At 35.4% G+C, this 21134-nt stretch overlaps 1 protein-coding gene across 3 annotated transcripts in view; it reads right to left on the bottom strand.

Annotated features, from left to right (window-relative positions):
* Positions 1–21134, bottom strand: part of ca10a (carbonic anhydrase Xa) — a 183927-nt gene that overhangs the window by 152258 nt on the left and 10535 nt on the right. For all 3 annotated transcript variants that reach the window (XR_009426271.1, XR_009426272.1, XM_059530858.1), the window contains one exon: positions 16877–16951. Coding sequence is in view for 1 of the 3 variants with exons in the window: in XM_059530858.1 (XP_059386841.1) it covers positions 16877–16951 (75 nt within the window). In the remaining 2 variants the exon portion in view is untranslated. The remainder of the gene's footprint in view (positions 1–16876; positions 16952–21134) is intronic.

Genomic DNA, 21134 nt, shown 5'->3' with positions numbered 1-21134 from the left:
AAAAGAAAGAAAGTGTGTTCTTGATAAAAACACTTAGAAAACGATGCCTTTGAGAGAGCTGGGGCATAGAGGACATACAATAATGTACAATATTTGAAAATTTTGTTTTTTGAACATTAAAGCAAGTCAACATATTCTGTTAAGCACATACACAAAATAATGATCTTTTTTTTTAAACCTTCATATGACCCCTTTAAAGGGTTAGTTCACCCAAAAATGAAAATTATGTCATTAATGACTCACCCTCATGTCGTTCCAAACCCGTAAGACCTCCGTTCATCTTCAGAACACGGTTTAAGATATTTCAGATTTAGTCCGAGAGCTTTCTGTCCCTCCATTGAAAATCTATGTACGGTCTACTGTCCATGTCCAGAAAGTTAATAAAAACATCATCACAGTAGTCCATGTGATATCAGAGGGTCAGTTAGAATTTGTTGAAGCATCGAAAATACATTTTGGTCCAAAAATAACAAAAACTACGACTTTATTCAGCATTGTCTTCTCTTCTGGGTATGTTGTGAGTGCGTTCACAACATTGCAGTGTAGTGATGTCCGGTTCGCGAATGAATCATTCGATTTAACCAGTTCTTCTTGAACCAGTTTACCAAATCAAACTGAATCGTTTGAAACGGTTCGCGTCTCCAATAAGCATTAATCCACAAATTACTTAAGCTGTTAACTATTTTAACGTGGCTGACACTCCCTCAGAGTTAAAATAAACCAATATCCCGGAGTAAACAGCAAACAGTACACTGACTGAACTGCTGTGAAGAGAGCCGAGCCAGATAACGAGCAAACAACTGACTCAAACCCTTTAAACTGCAACCCACCCCCCCCCCCCCCCCCAAGTCACTCACAACTCAACTTTTTCCAAATTGAACACAAAAGGAGTTCATCAAAATGTCAAAGTTGCTCTCTTCCAGTTGAAGGAAATGCACGATAATCACTAGCTGTCAAGTTTAGCTGTAACTATACTTTTTAAGAATATATATTACATCAGAATTTGAATACAGGTCCTTTTGCAAGCTAAACAAAAACAAGCACGACTAATGGTACAAGGAACTTTTTTTTTTCTTTCGTCTTATCTTGTAGAGAGCACCAAGTGAGCCGCGTCCTTTAAAAAAAAACATAGGTGCATGACATCCCTGTGCACAATGATTGACAGGCAGAGAACATTTCTGATAAAAAAATAATAATAACCTCCCCTGACTCCCTTTTATTTTATTTTTTTCCTGTTTACAGAGCCTTGGGCTGTCACAAAGACAGGTGTGATTACACATGACACCCATTTCAGTGATATCTGTCAGGTGGTAGCTGCATTTTATGCATGTTATAACACCTTTAAAATGGGCTTCTCAGTGCTTTTTTGTATTATACAAAATTGTGCATATTATTTGATAAAGTGACTTCATAGCTTTTCGGTGTGTAGTGATTTTTTTTTTTTTTTTACAATGTCATCACAAGCCATTCTGAAACTTCTGCTAGGTCTTTAGCACTATTTTGAGAGTAAATGTTTCTCAGGTGATGTCTGTAAAAGAACATTTTCATAGCTGCTCTAGGATAAAATTCAAGCATTTAGACAGCGATTAATTTATGGGTAGATGAGAGAGTCGTGCTGTATACTGCAGATGAATTCTTGAATCCACGTCTGATTTTACTCTTAAATGAATTTCTAAAATTTGGCAGTGTATATGTGACTGTAGTTAAATGTCAGATATACTCAGTAATGTTCAGAGGTCTCACAAAGTTCAGAGGTTCTCAACATCAAGCATACTTTGAGCCAAATAAAGTGTCAAATACGCCAAAAGTTTGGAAACATTACTATTTTTAATGTTTTTGAAAGAAGTTTCTTCTGCTCATCAAGCCTGCAGTAATATTGTGAAATATTGTTACAACTTAAAATAATAGTTTTCTATTTGAATATACTTAAAAAAATAATTTATTCCTGTGATGCAAAGCTGAATTTTAAGCATCATTACTCCAGCCTTCAGTGTCACATGTAACATCCAGTCTATCACATGATCATTTAGAAATCATTCGAATATTCTGATTTATTATGAGTGTTGGAAACCGTTCTGCCCTCTAATATATTTGATGAATAAAAGGTTATTGCATTTATTAAAAAAAAAAAAATTATAATAATATATATTCTAATAATATATTTTCTTTACTATCACTTTTTATCAATTTAACACAATCCTTGCTGAATAAAAGTATTGATTTTATTTAAAAAAAGAAAGAAAAAATTTACTGACCCCAAATTACTGACCAGTAGTGTATATTGACAAAATATTTATATTTTAAAAACATAGCTTCTTTTTTTTTTTTTTTTTTTACTTTTTATCCATCAAAGTATCCTAAAAAAAATATCACATTCTGAAAAAATATTAAGCAGCAGAACTGTTTCCAACTTTGATAATGAATCCACATATTAGAATGATTTCTAAAGGATCATGTGATAATGATCCTAAAAATAAATTATCATTTATTTCTGTGATGCAAAGCTTTAAAGTATAATAAATTTAAAAACAATTATTTTAAATTGTAATATATCACAATATTACATTTTTTTCTGTATTTTTGATCAAATAAATGCAGGCTTGATGAGCAGAAGAAACTTCTTTCAAAAACATTAAAAATAGTAATGTTTCCAAACTTTTGGTCTGTACTGTATATATACAGTTTTAATAATTATTTTCCCCACAGAATAAAGAAATTCAATTGGGTTGAATGACAAGCAAATCTACATTATTTTCAAATATCTTTTCAAGCTACCATACAACCCTAGTGTTTATAAAAAAAAACTGTAATTGGAACATTTCCAATTTGGTCGGCATCAAACTAAATGGTAAATGCTGAAACTGCATCACGTTTCCATGTAAAACAAATCACCATCTGATCATCTCACCTACCACCCAAGACTGAATTTGATTCACTTTCACCTGCCTTTTTACCAAATTATTTATAAGGGATGCACATAAAATCTTCATAGAAGCCATAACATTTGCCCTTGCTTTTAGGGTGTCTCTAAAAGAGTCTTGTTTGAAGCTGCACATGTAAAAATATGGAACGGCGGCATTTTTAAATAATCTTCAAGACTCCTCAGCACACCCCTCAGACTTCAACCTCTCTGTATTTCTCTTAAATGAGGGTGGTGTCAAAAATCACTTACATAATTCTTCACCCCCTGGAGTGAAATTGGTTTGATCTGGAGAAGATAGGGCTGACGTACATGTTGAATAGTAAATGCACCATATTAACAGAGGAAAAGCTAGCATCTTTGAACCAGACATGAAAGTTTGGTTAAAATGCTGATAACTTCCAAGAAACTGAAATGAATAGCACATTTATCTTCACTAACGAGGGCTCATTTGGCGGCACCTCTCATCTGCAAATGGCTTACGAATGTTTTGCAAATATGATCCACTATATAAATAGAAGATCTAACAACCTACAATATAAATGTCATTTAAAGCTTTCAGGTTTCTAGCCACACCAGAAGCCCTTTGGCTTCCCACCGGTGTTCTGACTGATGGGTGATAACAGAGCATTCAAGCTTGAGTGACAGAAAGGAGTGACTATAGTTTAGCTTCCAAGATGTCCAATGCACACGTCTTGCACATGTCCTGAACCATTCCCATCCTCTCCTTCAGACCCTATCGTGCTCGTACTCTTCCCTGTCAGTCAAGTGGCAGTAAATAAAGAGCAGGTTATGAGAGTCTTCCTCCCTGCACCCCATCCATCAGCCAGTCTCTTAATACCTACAGCTGTCACCCATTCTGAGAGGAACTGCTGCGTGATGTATTTTACCACCGTGGAGAAAATTAGCTGCTCTGGATATGTTTTGCCGCCTAAACTTAGCATTCCTGCATGCCTTCAGGAAAAAGCGGGGATGACTGTCAATGAGATGAATTACCATTCAGCTGTGGTGGGGATTTTGTTGTCGGGCCTCTTACACCCAGAGATTAAGGCGGCAACATAATGTGTTTCCTCTATGGTTCACTCGCAAACAAAAGGCAAGAACTGTGCTGCTTGTGTGTTTTCTTTAATTACTATACTGTGTCCTGTTTGATGACCAGTTGAATGGAGATCAAGATGAAGGAGATGTTAACAGAACAGAGACGCCATATTTCTTTGCACAAAGCATTGAAGCTGTAAATCATTGCAATATGTTCTTTTTGAATAACTTTGGTGTTTTTTTTTTTACAGGTAATTTTACAGAAGGTCCCAAGGGTTGAATATTTTATCTGTTATTATCCATTAGATTCCAGTACTAAATATCCATCACCTGCTTTCAAATGGAGCGGCACTTAATATACAGAGCCGTAGTTCGCTGACAAGCTACGCAATATTGCGTTCATAACCAAATGCGATTCATCTGCGATTATGAATGCGATATTGCGTAGCTTGTCAGCAAACTACGGCTCTGTGTAGTAGGTGGCGGTCCAATTGAAAGCAGGTGATGGATATTTAGTACTAATCACAGAACCAGCTTTACTAAAGAGACACGCATAACAAATCACATGTGATTAATCATGCAGCCCTAATATATACTCTATTCTATTATATCGGCATATAATAGAATTTGTAGATTCGTTTTAGGATGTCCTTTTTCCACTCACCATTGTACAATGTATGATGCACTTCAGTGGCCATCTTTGAATGTGAGAAGGCAGACTCACTGGCTCCAATTTATATTTAAATGTATTTACTTTGATTATCCTAGTTATCTACAACAGTACTTTGTACACTTTTTTTTTTCAAATCATCAAGTTAGGCACTCTGTCCAGACTTACTTTCTTGTTCCTCGTATTAAAAAAACAATTGGTAAGAGAGCATTTATGTTTAAATCTGTACTAGACTGGAATAATTTGCCTATAGATATTAGATCCATTACTTCTTTTCGGTTGTTTAAACAATCTCTATTATCTTATTTTAAAGTAGATTGCACATGCTATCATTGAAACTGTCGTTGTTGTTGTTATGTGTACTGTTGTTTTTTTTTTTTTTTTTGGTGGTGTTTTATTGTTTGCCTGTTGTTTCTGTTTTGTTAATTGTAATCTTGTTGCTCTTTAAGTTGTAATTGTGTTTCATTGTAAGGACCCCCTCGAAAACGAGATGATACATCTCAAGGGGTTAATCCTAATAAATTCTAATAAATCTGCGATTATGAATGCGATATTGCGTAGCTTGTCAGCAAACTACGGCTCTGTGTAGTAAGTGCCGGTCCAATTGAAAGCAGGTGATGGATATTTAGTACTAATCACAGAACCAGCTTTACTAAAGAGACACGCATAACAAATCACATGTGATTAATCATGCAGCCCTAATATATATATATATATATATACACACATACACGTCACATTAAATCCGCCTTGTACTGTATTAAGACTTCTTAATAGTGGTTTTGAATGGCTTTGAGGACTCTAATTTGTCTAATTTGTTTATTTCTAATTTGTTTTCCAACACAGTTGATATAGAAACATGGATGACGTGTCATGCAAGTGAAAAGATTTTGCTTATGTTGCTATAGTAATAAGCCTATTCACAGACATATTTTAGTCACATGATTAATCTGTTCTACCACACATTTTCCAGTAATATACCAAGACAAAGTAAGTAGTGATACCAACAGCTTTTCCTAGGACATGGAAACACTGGAATTTTCATCTCAAGTGAAGATGCATAATTTCCTGTCTAGAAAAATTCTATAACCCTATTCTTTGAATAAGGAAGAACATTTTACTCATTATATTTTTGTTTGGGAATTAAGAAATACTGTGAAAGTATAAGCATTTTAGCAAAAACCTAAAGCATTGTACATTAAATAAGCTTCTTAAATGTTCTGAATCACCTTTACATACTGCAGCACTTAATGTGTGCAAGAATACTCATTCATCAGTCAGAGGAATGGAAACACTGCTCATTTATTCATACATGGGGATTATAAGAAGGCCATCATCAAACAGAGCACAGTAAAAATGGGGCCAAGATAGCTGGGGCAACACCATTACCCTCTGAAAGCAGTTTTTGCTACATAATGATTACATATATGTCAGCTGATGTTCTGAGGCATTGTGATGGGATTGTAGGTTATTAACATGTTTTCAAATGGCTGAAGCCAACTACATGTTATATGAAGGTCAAACTAAAATTGTTTTGCCTTTGACCTTTCCTTTCAAAAAAAAAAAAGAAAAGTGAAAAACCCATTTGTGGGGAGAAAATGTTTTAAGAGACTTCATTTACTAAAAGTCCACTGGGCCAAAAGTGCTCATAGTTGAATAAACAGGCAACTAAACACGCAACTACAGTGTGTGTATAATTATGCAAGCTGACATTCTGGTCATATTTTTTTTCAGAGCACATTTTAACAATTGAAAACCACATCAATCTTAAAAACTACTATTCATTTTGTATTTAATCATTTATAAGTGATATATAATTTTTAACAAACACTGGAAGGGAAAAATGCCTTATATTCAGGATTGCATAATTATTAAGCAGGTTTCCCTTTATGGGTAAAATGTGCCAAAAAAAAAAAGAGATTTAACTCAGATTGAACATGTTGTTTTTTTACAAAGCTTACCGTTCTGAAAAGCGAATTGTGCTCTGATTGGCCAGCTATCCAGTGTGTTGTGAGTGGCCGAATGCCTCAAGCATGTGCTGCAAATTTTACGCCCCTCACCATACCATGTTGGCGTGACAGGACAAAAACAATAAACCCATTACAAACTTGTTGAGAGGGATTCCTTCAAATAGGACAAGAGTGGCGTTGGTGAGGGGGCCATGGTGTGAGCTTCTACAACAATGAGCAAGACAGATATTTCAGGACTGGAGATGGACTAAAAACGAGCTTCCAAAATGTACTGCCATATTCTTAAAGATAAATTCTTGAAAGAGTGGTACAAGAGGATGTGGTGTTGGTCCTTCAAAAGTCACTCTCAACCTATATGTCTATAAAGTCTTAATCCATTTCACAACACTTCAACATGTTGTTATCATTAAGTGTGGGGTCATATTTTAGGACTGTTTTAAATTTTTTATTAACCAAAGTCCCTGAGACACCTTTACTTCTGGAGACTCCAGAGTAGGTTGCAGTTCTGGAAAATGGTGGAACAGACCAATCGCATTAGAGTTAGTTTTAATCGAAACCAAATATGACAAATTTTAACACACCCTTCACCCAATTTATCAACTAATTTCTTAATTATTTTATAGTTAATGTCTTTTCATCTTGGATTGTTCATACCCTGCTGACCCAATAAGCATTTCGCTGTCCAGTGGTCATGATTTAATTGTGCAGTTTCTGTATGGCATTGGTTTTGAATATTTCTCCTGGACATTTAATCATTTTTGACTTTTCAGTGCGAGTTAAATCTATTTTTTGATACATTAACCTGCTTAATAATTATGCACACCCAAATATAGTATAATTCATTTTTCACTTCCAGCACTTGTTAACTATTATATATCACTTATAAATTATACAAAATTAATAGTAGTTTTTAAGATTGGTGTGGTTTGGAATTGGTAAAATGTGCTTGAAAATAATATATGACCAGAATATCAACTTGCATAATACTTATCCATGCACTGTAATATTAAGCAGCACAACTGTTTTCAACAATGGTAATGGAAGTAATGAGCACACGATTAGAAGACATGTTTCTTGAGCACAGAACCAGCATATTAGAATGATCTCTGAAGGATCATGTGACACTGAAGACTGAAGTAATGGCTGTTGAAAATTCAGCTTTGCCATCCCAGGAATCTTTTAAAAAATATATTAAAACACAAAATAAAATTCTTAATTGCAATTATATTTCACAATATTACGGTTATTATTTTGTTGGATCAAGTAAAAGGAGCCTTGGTGAGCATAAGTGACATATTTCAAAAACACTTTTCAATAATCTTACTGACCCCAAACATTTGAATGATATTGCACATCTCATTTGACCAGATCTTGGCTGATTCTTACCCCATTATACCCATTTAAATTATTTCAATTACCTCAGCTCTGAAATCATGATCAGAGTGCAAATTAATATGTAGTATAATACCTTAAGATAGTACAATAGACGCAATGATGGGCACCCAACTATCATATCCTGATGGCAAAACCAGAGAAAAGTGAATAAAGACTGGACCATTAACTACCCAATGATGTATGTGTTGAAGGGAATTCATGCCCATGCCATGTAATACACATCATATAATAACCCTCATGACTATATCAACACTGTCTACTACAACTACTCTTACAGCAAGTATATCCTTTTGCCATGAAATGATAGAAACAGTTGGTTTTTAAATTCAACCAAGGCTCACATAGGTTCTATTAAACTTTTTCCTATCAGACTGTTGTATCACAGCATTTTCCCTTGGTGTCAACATTTACAAATGAAACACTGTATCAGCTATAAAATCTGTTTTGATCAGGACTGACTCAGACAGATTTATATGAAAACTTGCAGAGATTCTTCAGTAATTCACAGAGAAAGATGCTTAGCACAACTTCCTCCATCTGCACCCCCCTTTTTCTGGCAATGCACTGAATTTGTTTTGTCTGCCTTGAAAGTTGTGACAATTGCAGATTTGACAGAAGCCATGCGCATGATATGTGATGCAAGAGAGGGTTCAAAAGCACTGTGAGATGCACAAAATAGTATATTATAATATGCATGGCACTTATTGCTGCTTTAAACAATTTCACATTTCCTTTGATAAATTTCAAAGCATGTACAGAAATTAAATTAGTTTTCAGTGCATCCCGATATATTTATAGTGGCTAAAACATGCTCTGTTTCAGTCCCAGCTCAACTAGGTCTCCAAAGGCCATTTTTCTCTGTCCTTAATTACTTTTCAACCAGTGGGTGTCAATCCGTAAACCGCTTGTAAGTGCTTGACATGCAGGATGTACCTGCCTATTAGCATCCTTCATTGATTTTGTGAAGGTTAACCACAGCTTAAATGAAAGCTTTTGGTGACTCTCCAGCATTACATATAGAGATAGACAGATGTGTGATATATGACTTTACAAACAACCTGTAACATGCTTACTATCAGCCTAAGGTCAAATGTCAACAATAAATCAGTCAAAGTTTCTTTACATGGCACATGTAAACATGAATGTGACTATGCACAGATTAATTTATTTTTTTACTTTCTTTTAACTTGTTTATACTTAAAATAAGTGAAAAACTCTTGTATGAAAGATAGATTCAGTGAAAACTTAATATCAACAGTGTTGCTTCCAAAATAAATGTAATTTGTTTCAAGGATTTTTAGATTCAAGTGTAGAGAAGGCACCATCCGATTATTATTTTTGTGTTATGACAGATAACTGATAAAAGGATGATATTAAAATGTATACTATTTGCACTATTTTAACTAGCTCTAGTTCTTTAATTTATAAAGCACAATAAAAAATAAAAAAACTGAAAAAAAAGAAAAGAAAAAAACACCAGACTGACCAAAGTGCTGTACAACATAATGATCAAAGATAAAAATAAAAAAATAAAAAAAAATACATTCACACAACATCAATTTGCAAAGGCTACAGGAAACAAGGGAGTTTTCAAAAGAGGTGTAGAAACCGATAAAGATGGAGCAGCTCTAAGGGGTGCTGGCACGGTGTTCCACAATGTGGTCCATCACAGAGAAAGCTCCATCTCCTCTGACTTTCAGCCTTGTGGAGCGAACCATAAGTTGGTTTTGATTACCAGATCTTAAATCTCGGGTAGGACTGTAAGAATGCAGCAATTCTGACAGGTAACGCGGGTTGAGATTGCCCAAACATTTATAAACAAACAAATAAAATAATTTTGACATTTATCCTAAATTTAACAGGAAGCCAATGAAGATCTTGCAGAAAGTGGGTGGCAGGATCCTATTTCTGGCCTTTTTTTTATTGGGCTGCTGCGTTTTGGACCAATTGTAAGCAAGCTACTTGGGACTTTGAGATGCCACAATACAAAGAGCTGCAATAGTCCAATCGAGAGGTAATAAATGCACGAACAGCTGTCTGAAGAGGTTTTTCAGGCAGACAATGATTTTAGAAAGTAATCAGAGCTGAAAAAACTAGAGGCAACAACCGAGGAGACGTGTTTCTCTAGAATGAGTCGAATGTCTAAGAAAACACCTAGGTTCCTAACACATTTTGATTCAAAAACTGCCAGGCTATCCAAGGTTGCGTTTGAAATTGTTAGATGGACCAAAGACAATGACCTCAGTCAAAAAGTTACTGGCCAGCCAATGTTTTGCCTCATTAAGACATGTAAATAGGGAATTGATAGCTGAAAGATAGTTTCTTTTAATAAGCAGATAGATCTGGGTATCATCAGCATAGAAATGGAAAGATACACCATACCTTCTCAGAATCTAACCTTAAGGAAGCATATAGAGGGAGAAAAGCAGAGGTGCTAAGATATATCCCAGGTGAAGTAAAAATTGAGATGGACAGCAGAGGAGGTAAAGTTGCCAATTTTGACTGAAATATATTGATCTGTTAAATAAGATATAAACCAATTTGGGACTGCACCTTTTAGCCCCACAAAAGTTTCTAATATTGACAGGAGCAACTGATGATCTATAGTGTCATAAGCAGCAGACAGGTCTAAGAGAATTAAAATCACGGACTCACCTGAATCGGAAGCAACTAAGTTAGTACTTGGTTAGTACTTAGAAAAGATTGTAGTTGACACAACAATCTTTTCCAGTGCTTTAGAGATAAAAAGGACCACAGAAATTGGACGGTAGTTATTTAGAACAGACATGTCTAAGGAAGGCTTCTTGAGCAAAGGAGTAACAGAGGCCAATTTCAAACATTCAAGAACTGAACCAATTGATAAGCATTTGTTAAATAGGGAAAGAAGAACAGGGCCAACACACTCAATTAACAATTTACAATACCAGAGATGAATTACATTGTGAGGACACAAAGAAGTTTTGAGGGAGTTAAATATTTCAGTGAGGAGTTGCAAAGAAATTGGATCAAAAGTCTCCCGTACAGATGATGACTGAGAAACCTCAACAAAAACAGGATCATTATAAGTGGTTACCACCTGAGATCTTAAATTTAAAATATTCTCAGAAAAGTCAAGAATCTTGTTCATTTCAAATTGTTCATTTGAGGGATTTGGTATACCAACCCTCTAAGTAAATAATTTGCATATGCGACTAAATCTTCACTTTGGCAACTAAATGTCTAATATCAACCAATGGCTAATAAATTCCCAGATTTTACTCACCAGCGTTTGAGTTGGAGGCTAAGTATAAGTTTAGCACAGATATATTTTATATCTTCTCGCTTCTCTCACATGCGCAAAGTGGGCGGAACTAATGCGCAAATGGCAATCTCATTGTCTGGTGCTCACTTATTATTGTCCCTGTTTTGATTTCAGCAATTCAGTTTCCGCGAACAGACACAGCCTGATCAAAATTCATGAATCCAGCAGCCTGTTGGATTACTAGCCAATGGCGATTCAATTGCCAAGGTGTCCGTAGAGGGTTGTATACAATTGACAGTAGGGTTTAAGAGAGCATTTATGACAGAAAACAAAACCTTTGGCTTATTTTTATTGTTTAAAATCAGACTAGAGAAAATTGCTGCCTTTGCAAACTTAGCAGCAGACTGCTAGGTCAGAAGAGAAGACTTACACCTCAAGTGAAGATGGAAGTCTATTCTTTTTCCATTTTCACTCTGCTAGTTAACCACCTTTACCACCATCTAAATATAATATAAAAAAACAGAGCTAGCAAAAAAATAAAAAAAATAAAATGAAATTAGTAATTTTAACTAATTAATATTGTGAAATATTATGGTTTAAAACAACCGCTGACTATTTTATTATATTTTAACATGCATTCCTGTGAATTAGCAGCCATTGATCAAGTCTTCAGTGTCTCGTGATTCTTCAGAAGTCATTTTAAAATGCTGATTTGATGCTTAGGTAGCCTTTCTCATCATTATCAGAGTTAACAAAAAAAAGTGCTACTTAATTTTCTTTTTTCTTGATTCTTTCATGAACAGAAAGAAATAGCATTTATTTGAAATCAAATTCTTTTATAACATTCTTAATGCCTTTACTGTCACTTTTGATCAATTAAATGCATCCTTGCTGAACAATTATAAATATATAATGTAAAATGGATGAAATAAGCATGCAATTAAATATTCAATATTGACCATTACTAATAAAATAAATAGAATAAACTTATAATATAGACTGATGACCAATATAGTGCTGATATATTGTTCATGCCTTTTATAATCTCCAATTGGTCTCCAGTAGAGGCTCACAGTTTTCTGCTTTTCTTTTTGTTAACTGTGCCACTGATATACTAGTACTGTATATAACATGATGCCACCCACTTCTACTATGAATTGGAGATGAATCTAAGGGTGTAAATCACAAGAATTTCTTCATTTCTCACTCTTTTACAACAAAATCAGGCTGCAGTGTGCAGTATTTAAATCCATGCTAAGAACACTGCGGAGAGTTGTAGCCCTTCAGCCAGCAGCGGTCAGGGGGACCATCCATTTCACTGTGCCACAGGCACATACAGATCACACTGATGCAACATACAGTACAGATTTTCAGAAACACGAATGGTGGGGTTCATAGATAACAGGGACTTTAGCGTGCCTGGCACAGAGCATTAAACAATCCTCAAAATACAGCTGCCCCTTCCCAGCACAAAGTCTTTCCCACACCTCTGGTGAATAAACAGGAACCAGATTGCCAATCCAACACCCCTCTCAGCAGCTCAAGATGGTGTGCATCTTAGCCCAGCATGATTTTCCACAGGATGTGACTTACTCAGAGACAAAGGTTTAAAACATTTCTCCAGCTTCATCTCTATTTAAATCCTTTCTTTTTAATACCCTCCCTCATAACTTTGAACAGTGTAATCCTCTAAAAAATATAAAAGAGAACATAAAACCATAAACATAAGGTATCTTAAACTATGAGCTTGGACGTCTGGCTTGCTCTTGTTATGTAGGTTGATGCCCCGTTGCTGACCCTAACAGACCCTCATCATGCCACTATTCCACAAAGAGGTTTATAGTTCATGGAGAAAGACTAAAAGAACAATCATTGAGACATAAATTTCTTTCGCAGATAATGGGTCGAAATCACTAACGGTGTGTAAATACATACAGTACTGCACTACACTGACAAAAGTGACAGTAAAGGCATTTATAATGTTACAAATGATTTCTATTACAAATAAATACTGTTCTTTTGAACAGTATTTAATGTGTCTATTCAAAGAATAGAAAAAAAAGTTTCCTATTTTCAAAATTAACAATAAAAATAAATGTTTCCTGATTATCTAATCAGCACATTAGAATAATTTCACAATAGAATCATTGTATATATTTTATAAGGGCATTTCACACCGCTTCAGTTCCAGAACTAAATGTACAGTACTAAATTACCGGGACGATTTTGCGCAAACTATTTCCCAGTACCATTTAAAGGGTTGCATTTGCACCGACAGTGTGTACTAGTAAGTGACATAATCCGGTCGACAGCAATTTTATTTGTGTGCGGTGTTTAACAACGTTAACAACAGGAGGATGGAGGATATGACTGTTCATATAACTAACTCCAGGTTCACGCTCTTTCTGTGATGCGTAGCCAATGTTAACGGATCAGAGCATTCACACTGCACACAGTAAAAGATGTGAACAAAAAAGGTTAGAAATAGAAAGGTTTGAAAATAATGAATATCTAGCGCATGAGCATAGAGAGAGTTGTGAGTGCACAAGACACAGGTTGAGTGAAAGACAAATTTAAGTGCGCGCACTCTCCGGGGCGAGAGCAGCATGTATCTGAGCACGCGCGTCTGTTTTTTTTTTTGTTTGTTTTTTTGTTTTTTTACAGAGCAAAAGAAATCTGCGTGCGAGCGGAGAGATTCAAGCTCGCGCATTATTTTAACATGCTTTCGCATTACAATAACGCGCTCTCACTGCTGCTTTTGAACCGCATACACGTACTGTATACGCACTGCAGACGGAGTACGTGTGAACCTGTATAATGTATAACAAATCTATTTCAACACCTGAGGCACCGCTACAATGGGCTCTATGACCAATGCCTGGCAAAAAAAGAAAGAAAAAAAATCCCTGGACAAGTTTTTTTTTTTTTTTTTTTTTGCCATATGTCTAGACATTTTGTTTGACATCTTAACTTTTACGTGATTATTTTGACTTATGTCTGTTCTAGAGACGTTTTGATAAAGCTCTCATTGGTTTTCTTTTGGAAATATATTTTAAATGTATACTGAATGCATTTATGACTGTAAAACATGTCTCTGTGTGTCAAAATCGTGATTAAAATCGAAATCGCAAAACTGATAAAAAAATATTGTGATAGGTTTTTGTCCATATCGCACAGCCCTAATATATACCATCATCACATCCCTATAACTCAACGGATAACATCTTCATTAGAAGCACAATTAACAATGAAGTCTGACTTGTGTCCAAGCATCAGGAATTACTTAGATTCTTGAGCTTGTAAACCTTTCACCTTAATCTGAGCATATAAAAAAACAAAACCAAGGGCAGAATTTTTTGAACAAAGACAGAGGAATCCTACACATATTTCAACATGTCTCGCATTTCAGTTTCTGCTGTTAACTCGCCGTCTTTGTTTCAAGAGCTCTAATCATGCATCATGCTGTAAGTCCAAGTATAAGTAGCAGTGTTATCAAACACTGATTTTTAATATCATGTTCAATGTTGTATCCATGCAGCTTTACTTCCAGGTAAGCAAAGGGAATAAATCAATCTCTAAAAATCTTTACATTAAATAATTAATCAAAGTCATAATCATTCTAGTGAACTGGTTCTTGCTTGTGGTTTTTTGTATAAAAAACAACAACACTGATTCCAACACTTAAAACACACTTTTGGAGTTAAAGGAATTAGGGCTGAAACGATTCCTCGAGTAACTCGAGTAACTCGATTACAAAAAATGATCGAGGCAAATTCCCCTGCCTCGAAGCCTCTTTTAATTTATTTCAAATCTCATGTCAGGTTCTTTCGCAATGATTTTTTCTTTTAATGTGACAAAACGCGTTTATGTCACCCACAAAGCAGAAGGAGACACAAGCGCTGCGTCCGCAATGGTATACTGCACTTTTACGGTCTATGATACTGCAAGGAGTCAGCAGTGTTTTGATTTGAGGGCGCGGGCAAACGTAAAGAGAACGTCGTGGCGTGTGTCCACTGCAAGATAGAGCTGGCATACCACAACTAGGGCCCTATGATTTCCGCGATGCAGAAAACGCGGAGGGAATCGTGGAATCCAGTCATAAAAACTGAATTTACAGTTAAACGCGGAATGGCACAGAAATTGTCAAATTTTGAATTAATTAATCAAAAATAGGTCATTGCACTTTCATCAAATCACGATATGGACTAATATCTGTAAATATTAAGCCGGAGCAGTCCATTTAAATATGAATCCTGCATGTTCTGTGTGTCTTTGTTAATGAATGGCGCAGAAGCGCTTCTTCGTTTATTTACACATACTGAAGCGCGCGTGACGCTCGCGGTAATTTCAGCATCTGCTGTCTCACTAAATAAGGATGTGAACACATGAACAACATCTCCAGAACTGCTCTGACAGTCACTTCATGAGCATTTGACCGTTTGATTTGAGTAAAACTAGCGTCACATCACATATACACAGAACTGTAAAGGTACGTCAACCCGTCAAAATAAAAGTCTGGTATAAAATACAAGTATTTGCAAGATATGTATTACTATTGTTCAGCAGAATGTATATATCCTACTACTAAAAAAAAAAAAATCTCAAACATTATTTTTTTTAAGGTTTAATCACACAACATTTCTTCCATGTTTTATTTTTAATAGTAAATCCCTTTGTTTACCAAAAAGTTAAGTTTGCTTAATTTTCAATAATTAAAAGATAAATTAATTTTTATGCGTTTAATGTTTAATGTGCATCTCAGAAAATGCTTTATTTAAAACCCCAATTGAATGGCACTTAAATGCTCTTAATTCATCCGTCAACTTTATTGTCATTGTTCACAGTACAAGTACAGACAGAGAAACAATGGGTAATAATTAAATGTTTATTTTTGATGTATGCATTGCATTCTATGCATTTAAATAATAATTTTTAAAAAATTCTAAAAAAGGAAACTAAGTTGTTTATTTTAAGAGACCCAGGAGTCTTATTTCTCTTGCATAAATAATATTGCACTTTAATTAACCAAGAATGCATTTTATCCGATTACTCGATGTCCTCTATCTTCAAAATCCACAAGCATATCTGTTTAGAACTGTTTTGGATGCTATATATGGTGCTTAACCTGTGCATATTTCTCTCCTGATTGAGACAAGATTACCTTTTCAATCAAGAAAGCAATATTATGGACTCGTATTTTAGTCAGTAGTAACAGTTTGACGTTAACATATCACATGAATTTGTTTATTTGTTTCAACATACTTTACTTTTTTTTTTTTTACTTCCAAAAATGTTAATTGATTGACTGCAGTTGTGCAGATTGCTTGTGATGCTTTATCAGCTGTCTGGCACCCATTCACTGCAGAGGATTCACTCCATTGCTGAGCAAACGATCTCAAAAAACTCATCTAGACCTTGGATGGCCTGAGAGGATTTATTTTCAGTAAACTAAATTCATTTAAACTACTCCTTTAAATTAAAAAATGAGGCTAGTGTTAAAAACATCACAACACATAATATTTAGAAGGACTAAATGATTGATAAAATATAAATTAGAACTAATGTAGAATCCATGTGTGTTACATAAGCGTAGGGAATGCCACACTTGAACACTGATAAAAAAGCGGTTGTAAAATGATTACCTGGAACAAAGCTCCCCTGAACAACTTCTTTGTAAGCCCACCATCCCTCATGGATTTTGGGTGGATTTGGCTGAGCTGTGAGAAAAGAAGAGGAAAATTGGGAGTGATTTAACATTCATTATAGAAAAACATTTTTATTGAATGACCATTAACTGTTTTCTGTCATTTTCCATTCAAAAATTATTTCTGGCAAACAGCCCTGCAAGGGAAGCACAAAACAAACAAAACCTGAATTAAAACCCTTCACTTTTGTTCCTCAAACAGTAGAATGGAGATGCATTCTGTGTGAATCCAACAAGAGATTTGACTGAACCAGGGCTGTAGTTTATAATTATAGTGACCAAATAAAGTCCCCGCTGCTAAAGGAGGTCACGGCCTGAAATTACAAAACAAGATTTTAGGATATTGCATTTACACCTAAACTTTCCCATCCGTACTGCCACTGGAAAACCTGACTATGGGGCCAGAGGTGGCAAGGCTGCCTTTTAATGGAACTGGAGGAGGGTTAATCCATCCATCAAGGACAAGAATTAATGCAGGAGAGTGGTTCAGTTTCACAAAAAGAGGAGGTGGCTGGAGAGGTGAGAATGCTTCTACCTCTTGGAGGCTCTACAGCAAAAACCAAACCACATGGTGAAGCTAACAATTTCACTACTTTATCTGAATATAATGCTGTTGAAACCCTATAACTGAGGTTGACTACAATGCTAAAACTGCTTGGATCACTTCTGGATGTAGGCAGACTTTTCAGATTGTATTAATGCTTCCAAATGGTGCTTTTGAATTGTTTCTCAAATTTGTATTCCAAAACAGCTGGTGGTATTGTATTTACAGTGATTACTACTGGAGTGGATCCAGCATTATACAAGTAAAAATCTTTTTTTTTTTTATAAATGAATAAACTAATTCCCGTAAAAGTATGTTTAAGATGCACTGCAGACATTAAAGGGATAGTTCACTCAAAAATTAAAATTCTATCATCATTTACATTACCTCAAGCCGTTCCTAACCTGTATGACTTACTGTACTTTCTTCTGCTATATGCAAAAGATGAAATTTGAAAAATATGGGTAAACAAATTTTCTGGTCCCCACTGACTTTCTTATTATTATTTCTTATTTAATAATTTCATGTTTATTTAATGAAATGTGTTTAAGTGGTTTTCTTGTTTTATTATTATTATTATTATTATTATTACCCAAATAGACTGACTATAAGGGTTTCGAGTATAGTTAAAGGATTCAGGTTTTGCACCCTGTAAACAGTGCATTAAAAAAAGTATGGTTTGAACTGTTTGAACATGCCAAGGCCTACAAAACTGAAATCTACAAAACTTTATTTCTTATCACCATGATGAACGTCACAAATCTCTCTCCCTCTCCTTGTCTCAGGATTCCTGTCAGGAACTATCTTCAAGCAGAAGTTAGTATGGAGTGAGAGGCAATAACAATTCATCAGCCATGTTCTCCTGAAGGACATTGGCGTAATAATACAGGAGAGCTTTAGTGGAAGCTCCAGGACAAGCATCAGACACTGCATCAAACAATCTCTTTCCCTCTCAGTGGGGAAAACAAAGCTCCCATCCCTGCAGCTCAAAGCTGCCGTCATTAGCAGGACAGAGACAGGATAGGAAAACATAACGCCAATTGATCATTTCTGAAAGCATAAGACTCAAGCACTCCAGACTTCATGCAACAAAAGATTTCCATAGAAGATCCAAGTGTAGTGTTTTTTGTTCCTATTGTGATTAAAACAAGAGTTTTAAATGGCTTTTATGTAAGAGTGTATACGGCTGTAAGCTTACAGGGACCAAAGAACAAAGAACAATTGTGATTTAGTGTAATTCATTGCACTCAGATCTTGTGTGTGTCCCAGTTGAATGTGCAAGGCTGCATGAAAATGAGACATCACATATTTCATTATGACAGCAGTTTGAGAAAAGCAACTAAGTTTTATTCCATTTCCCACACAGCTTGGCGATGCCCCAATAACATATTTACTGGCTTTAGCAGAAAGAAATGCTTAAAATCTATAAAGCAAAAACGAAGTCAGAGGTAATACAGAATAGACATCTAAAGCTGTTAATTTCACAACATTCTGTCCGAGAGACTTCATGTAAGTGGTGGTTTGGAGGAGGTCCACAGTCAGGATGTTTGTGGTGACATCTGCATCGCTTTGCTTCCTGTCAAAACTAATTAAAGGGAGGGACAACAGTTACTAGCTAGACAATGGCCCATGTTAGATGGAAGACAATACATAATCGCCTGTTTAAGTCTGAACTGCCTCTAAGGGACGGTATCAACGGTATCCAGCAGGGTTTGCACTTTATGCTTTAATAATGGCATTCAAATGATTGGCTTAATAATAATACTCAAATCTCTGAATGCTGCTGGCGTTTCCCTTTCAGCATTTTATAAATGGTGTCGCTTCCCAGCAGCTGACTTGCTCATGCATTATTCAAAGTTGGGTAATCAAATGAATAGATGAGGGCAGTTGCAGCACAGAGGTAACAAACCTATTGAACGTCTGCAGAGTTGGTGTCAATACATCAAAAAGTAATTAACACAAATATTCTGATCCCTGTTCCCAATGGAGCGACCCCCCTGTTTGGTAAAGGATTTTTAAAGAGGCACTTCACAACAGCTAAACATAAAAGGCACATAGGCAAACTTGTCTTCATTTGTCACTACTAGAGATTAGAGACGTGCATGAGTAGGTAGGTGACTACTCTTTCTGTACCAACTACTGTAGTTCACTAACACCATTTAAACATATGGATTTTTCTTTACACACGTTGTGTGCATCAATGAAATGTACTTTTCCATTGAATCTCTCACTCTAATCTCACAGTGCTTTCAGCTACATCCAAAGCTACGTCCACATTAATCTGAATAAATTCGAAAACACAGTTTTGGCCTACGTTTGGAGATGGTGTTTTTGTGCAACAGAAGCTGAGCTTTTTGAAGGCACTATCCCAAGGGGATACATTTAAAAACAAAAAGTATTCGAAAACAATGACACATTTAGTAATGTGATAATATATATATATATATATAGTAGCAACATTGTTGTGTCTGCCATTCACATTTTAATAATATTGCTAAAGATAAATGTTACTTTTTACAGTCTTCATATCATATCCTGCAGAGATGACAGAATATTGATCAGATGACAGTTGCTTTTAAGGCCATACACTGAATGTCTATTTTTAGTGTGACCTGGATGCACCAGTGAGTAGTGGAATATTTTGCTAATAAAATGATGTGTCAGAAGAATAGAGTGACAATTTTAGTCTGTCTGGCCTCTCGGTATCATCTTAGTGAGCATATATGACATTTTAAGCTTGCACAGCAAGGTGATTTAGGTGTTTTCAAACAAGTCAGTGGGGACAAGTAGATGGACGAGAAGATGAACGCAGTTTTTAAATATGAATGTAGTGCAAGTGTAGCAATATTTTAATTATTGATATTTTTGGTTTCTTCAGAAGTCCAGGAGAATATGTTACTAGTGCTGAATATGACAAGTATTGAGTAAATTATTATTAATTTTTTGTGTGTTAGAGTACAGACCAACAGAACTGCTCAAAATGCCCATCCATGGTATAAAGATTGAAGAGAAGCAACATTATTCGACCAAATGGTCATAGCATTTATTTGATGTTGGAGAAGTTCTGTTTATGTTGAGATACGAGTAATGCTCATTATTATTAACATCTATTTGGCATGAGGGACTCTTTAAATTGTATATTAGAGACCATAGAAACTATAACATTCTCACAGCTGCAGAGAGAATTGGACCTGTGAGAACACATGCAATTGTGCCCCTGATACACATGAAAACAAGGCACTACCATTTGAGCACAAGGATTACATTTTTCTGCCACATTTAGTTACCCTTAGTTACAGCATATTTAGAAACAGGACATACTGACAGGGATCGAAGTCTTAAAATACAGTTTAATAAGGACATCATAAGGATGCCCCCGAGTTTAATTTACAGTTGTGTTGTTTCCACCAGTTTACCCTGCTGTTTAATGTTTCTGTTATAGGAGTATAAAATGGACATCTGAACTATATTAAAGATGACTGTTCACTGTTCAACTGATCTGTTCATCTTTACTCTTTAGTATGTTTTTATTTGAACTATTTCAAGCATTAAAGCTACACGGTGCAATGTTTTGTTGTTTGAATCCATCTTCCTTGTTTTTGCCTAACCTCATATCACTACGGTAAGCCTATAATAATGATTTAATAATGTT

Source organism: Carassius carassius, chromosome 39 (assembly GCF_963082965.1).
Source record: "Carassius carassius chromosome 39, fCarCar2.1, whole genome shotgun sequence".
Classification (NCBI taxonomy): Eukaryota; Metazoa; Chordata; class Actinopteri; order Cypriniformes; family Cyprinidae; genus Carassius; species Carassius carassius.
This window is presented reverse-complemented; position numbering and strand designations above follow the sequence as displayed.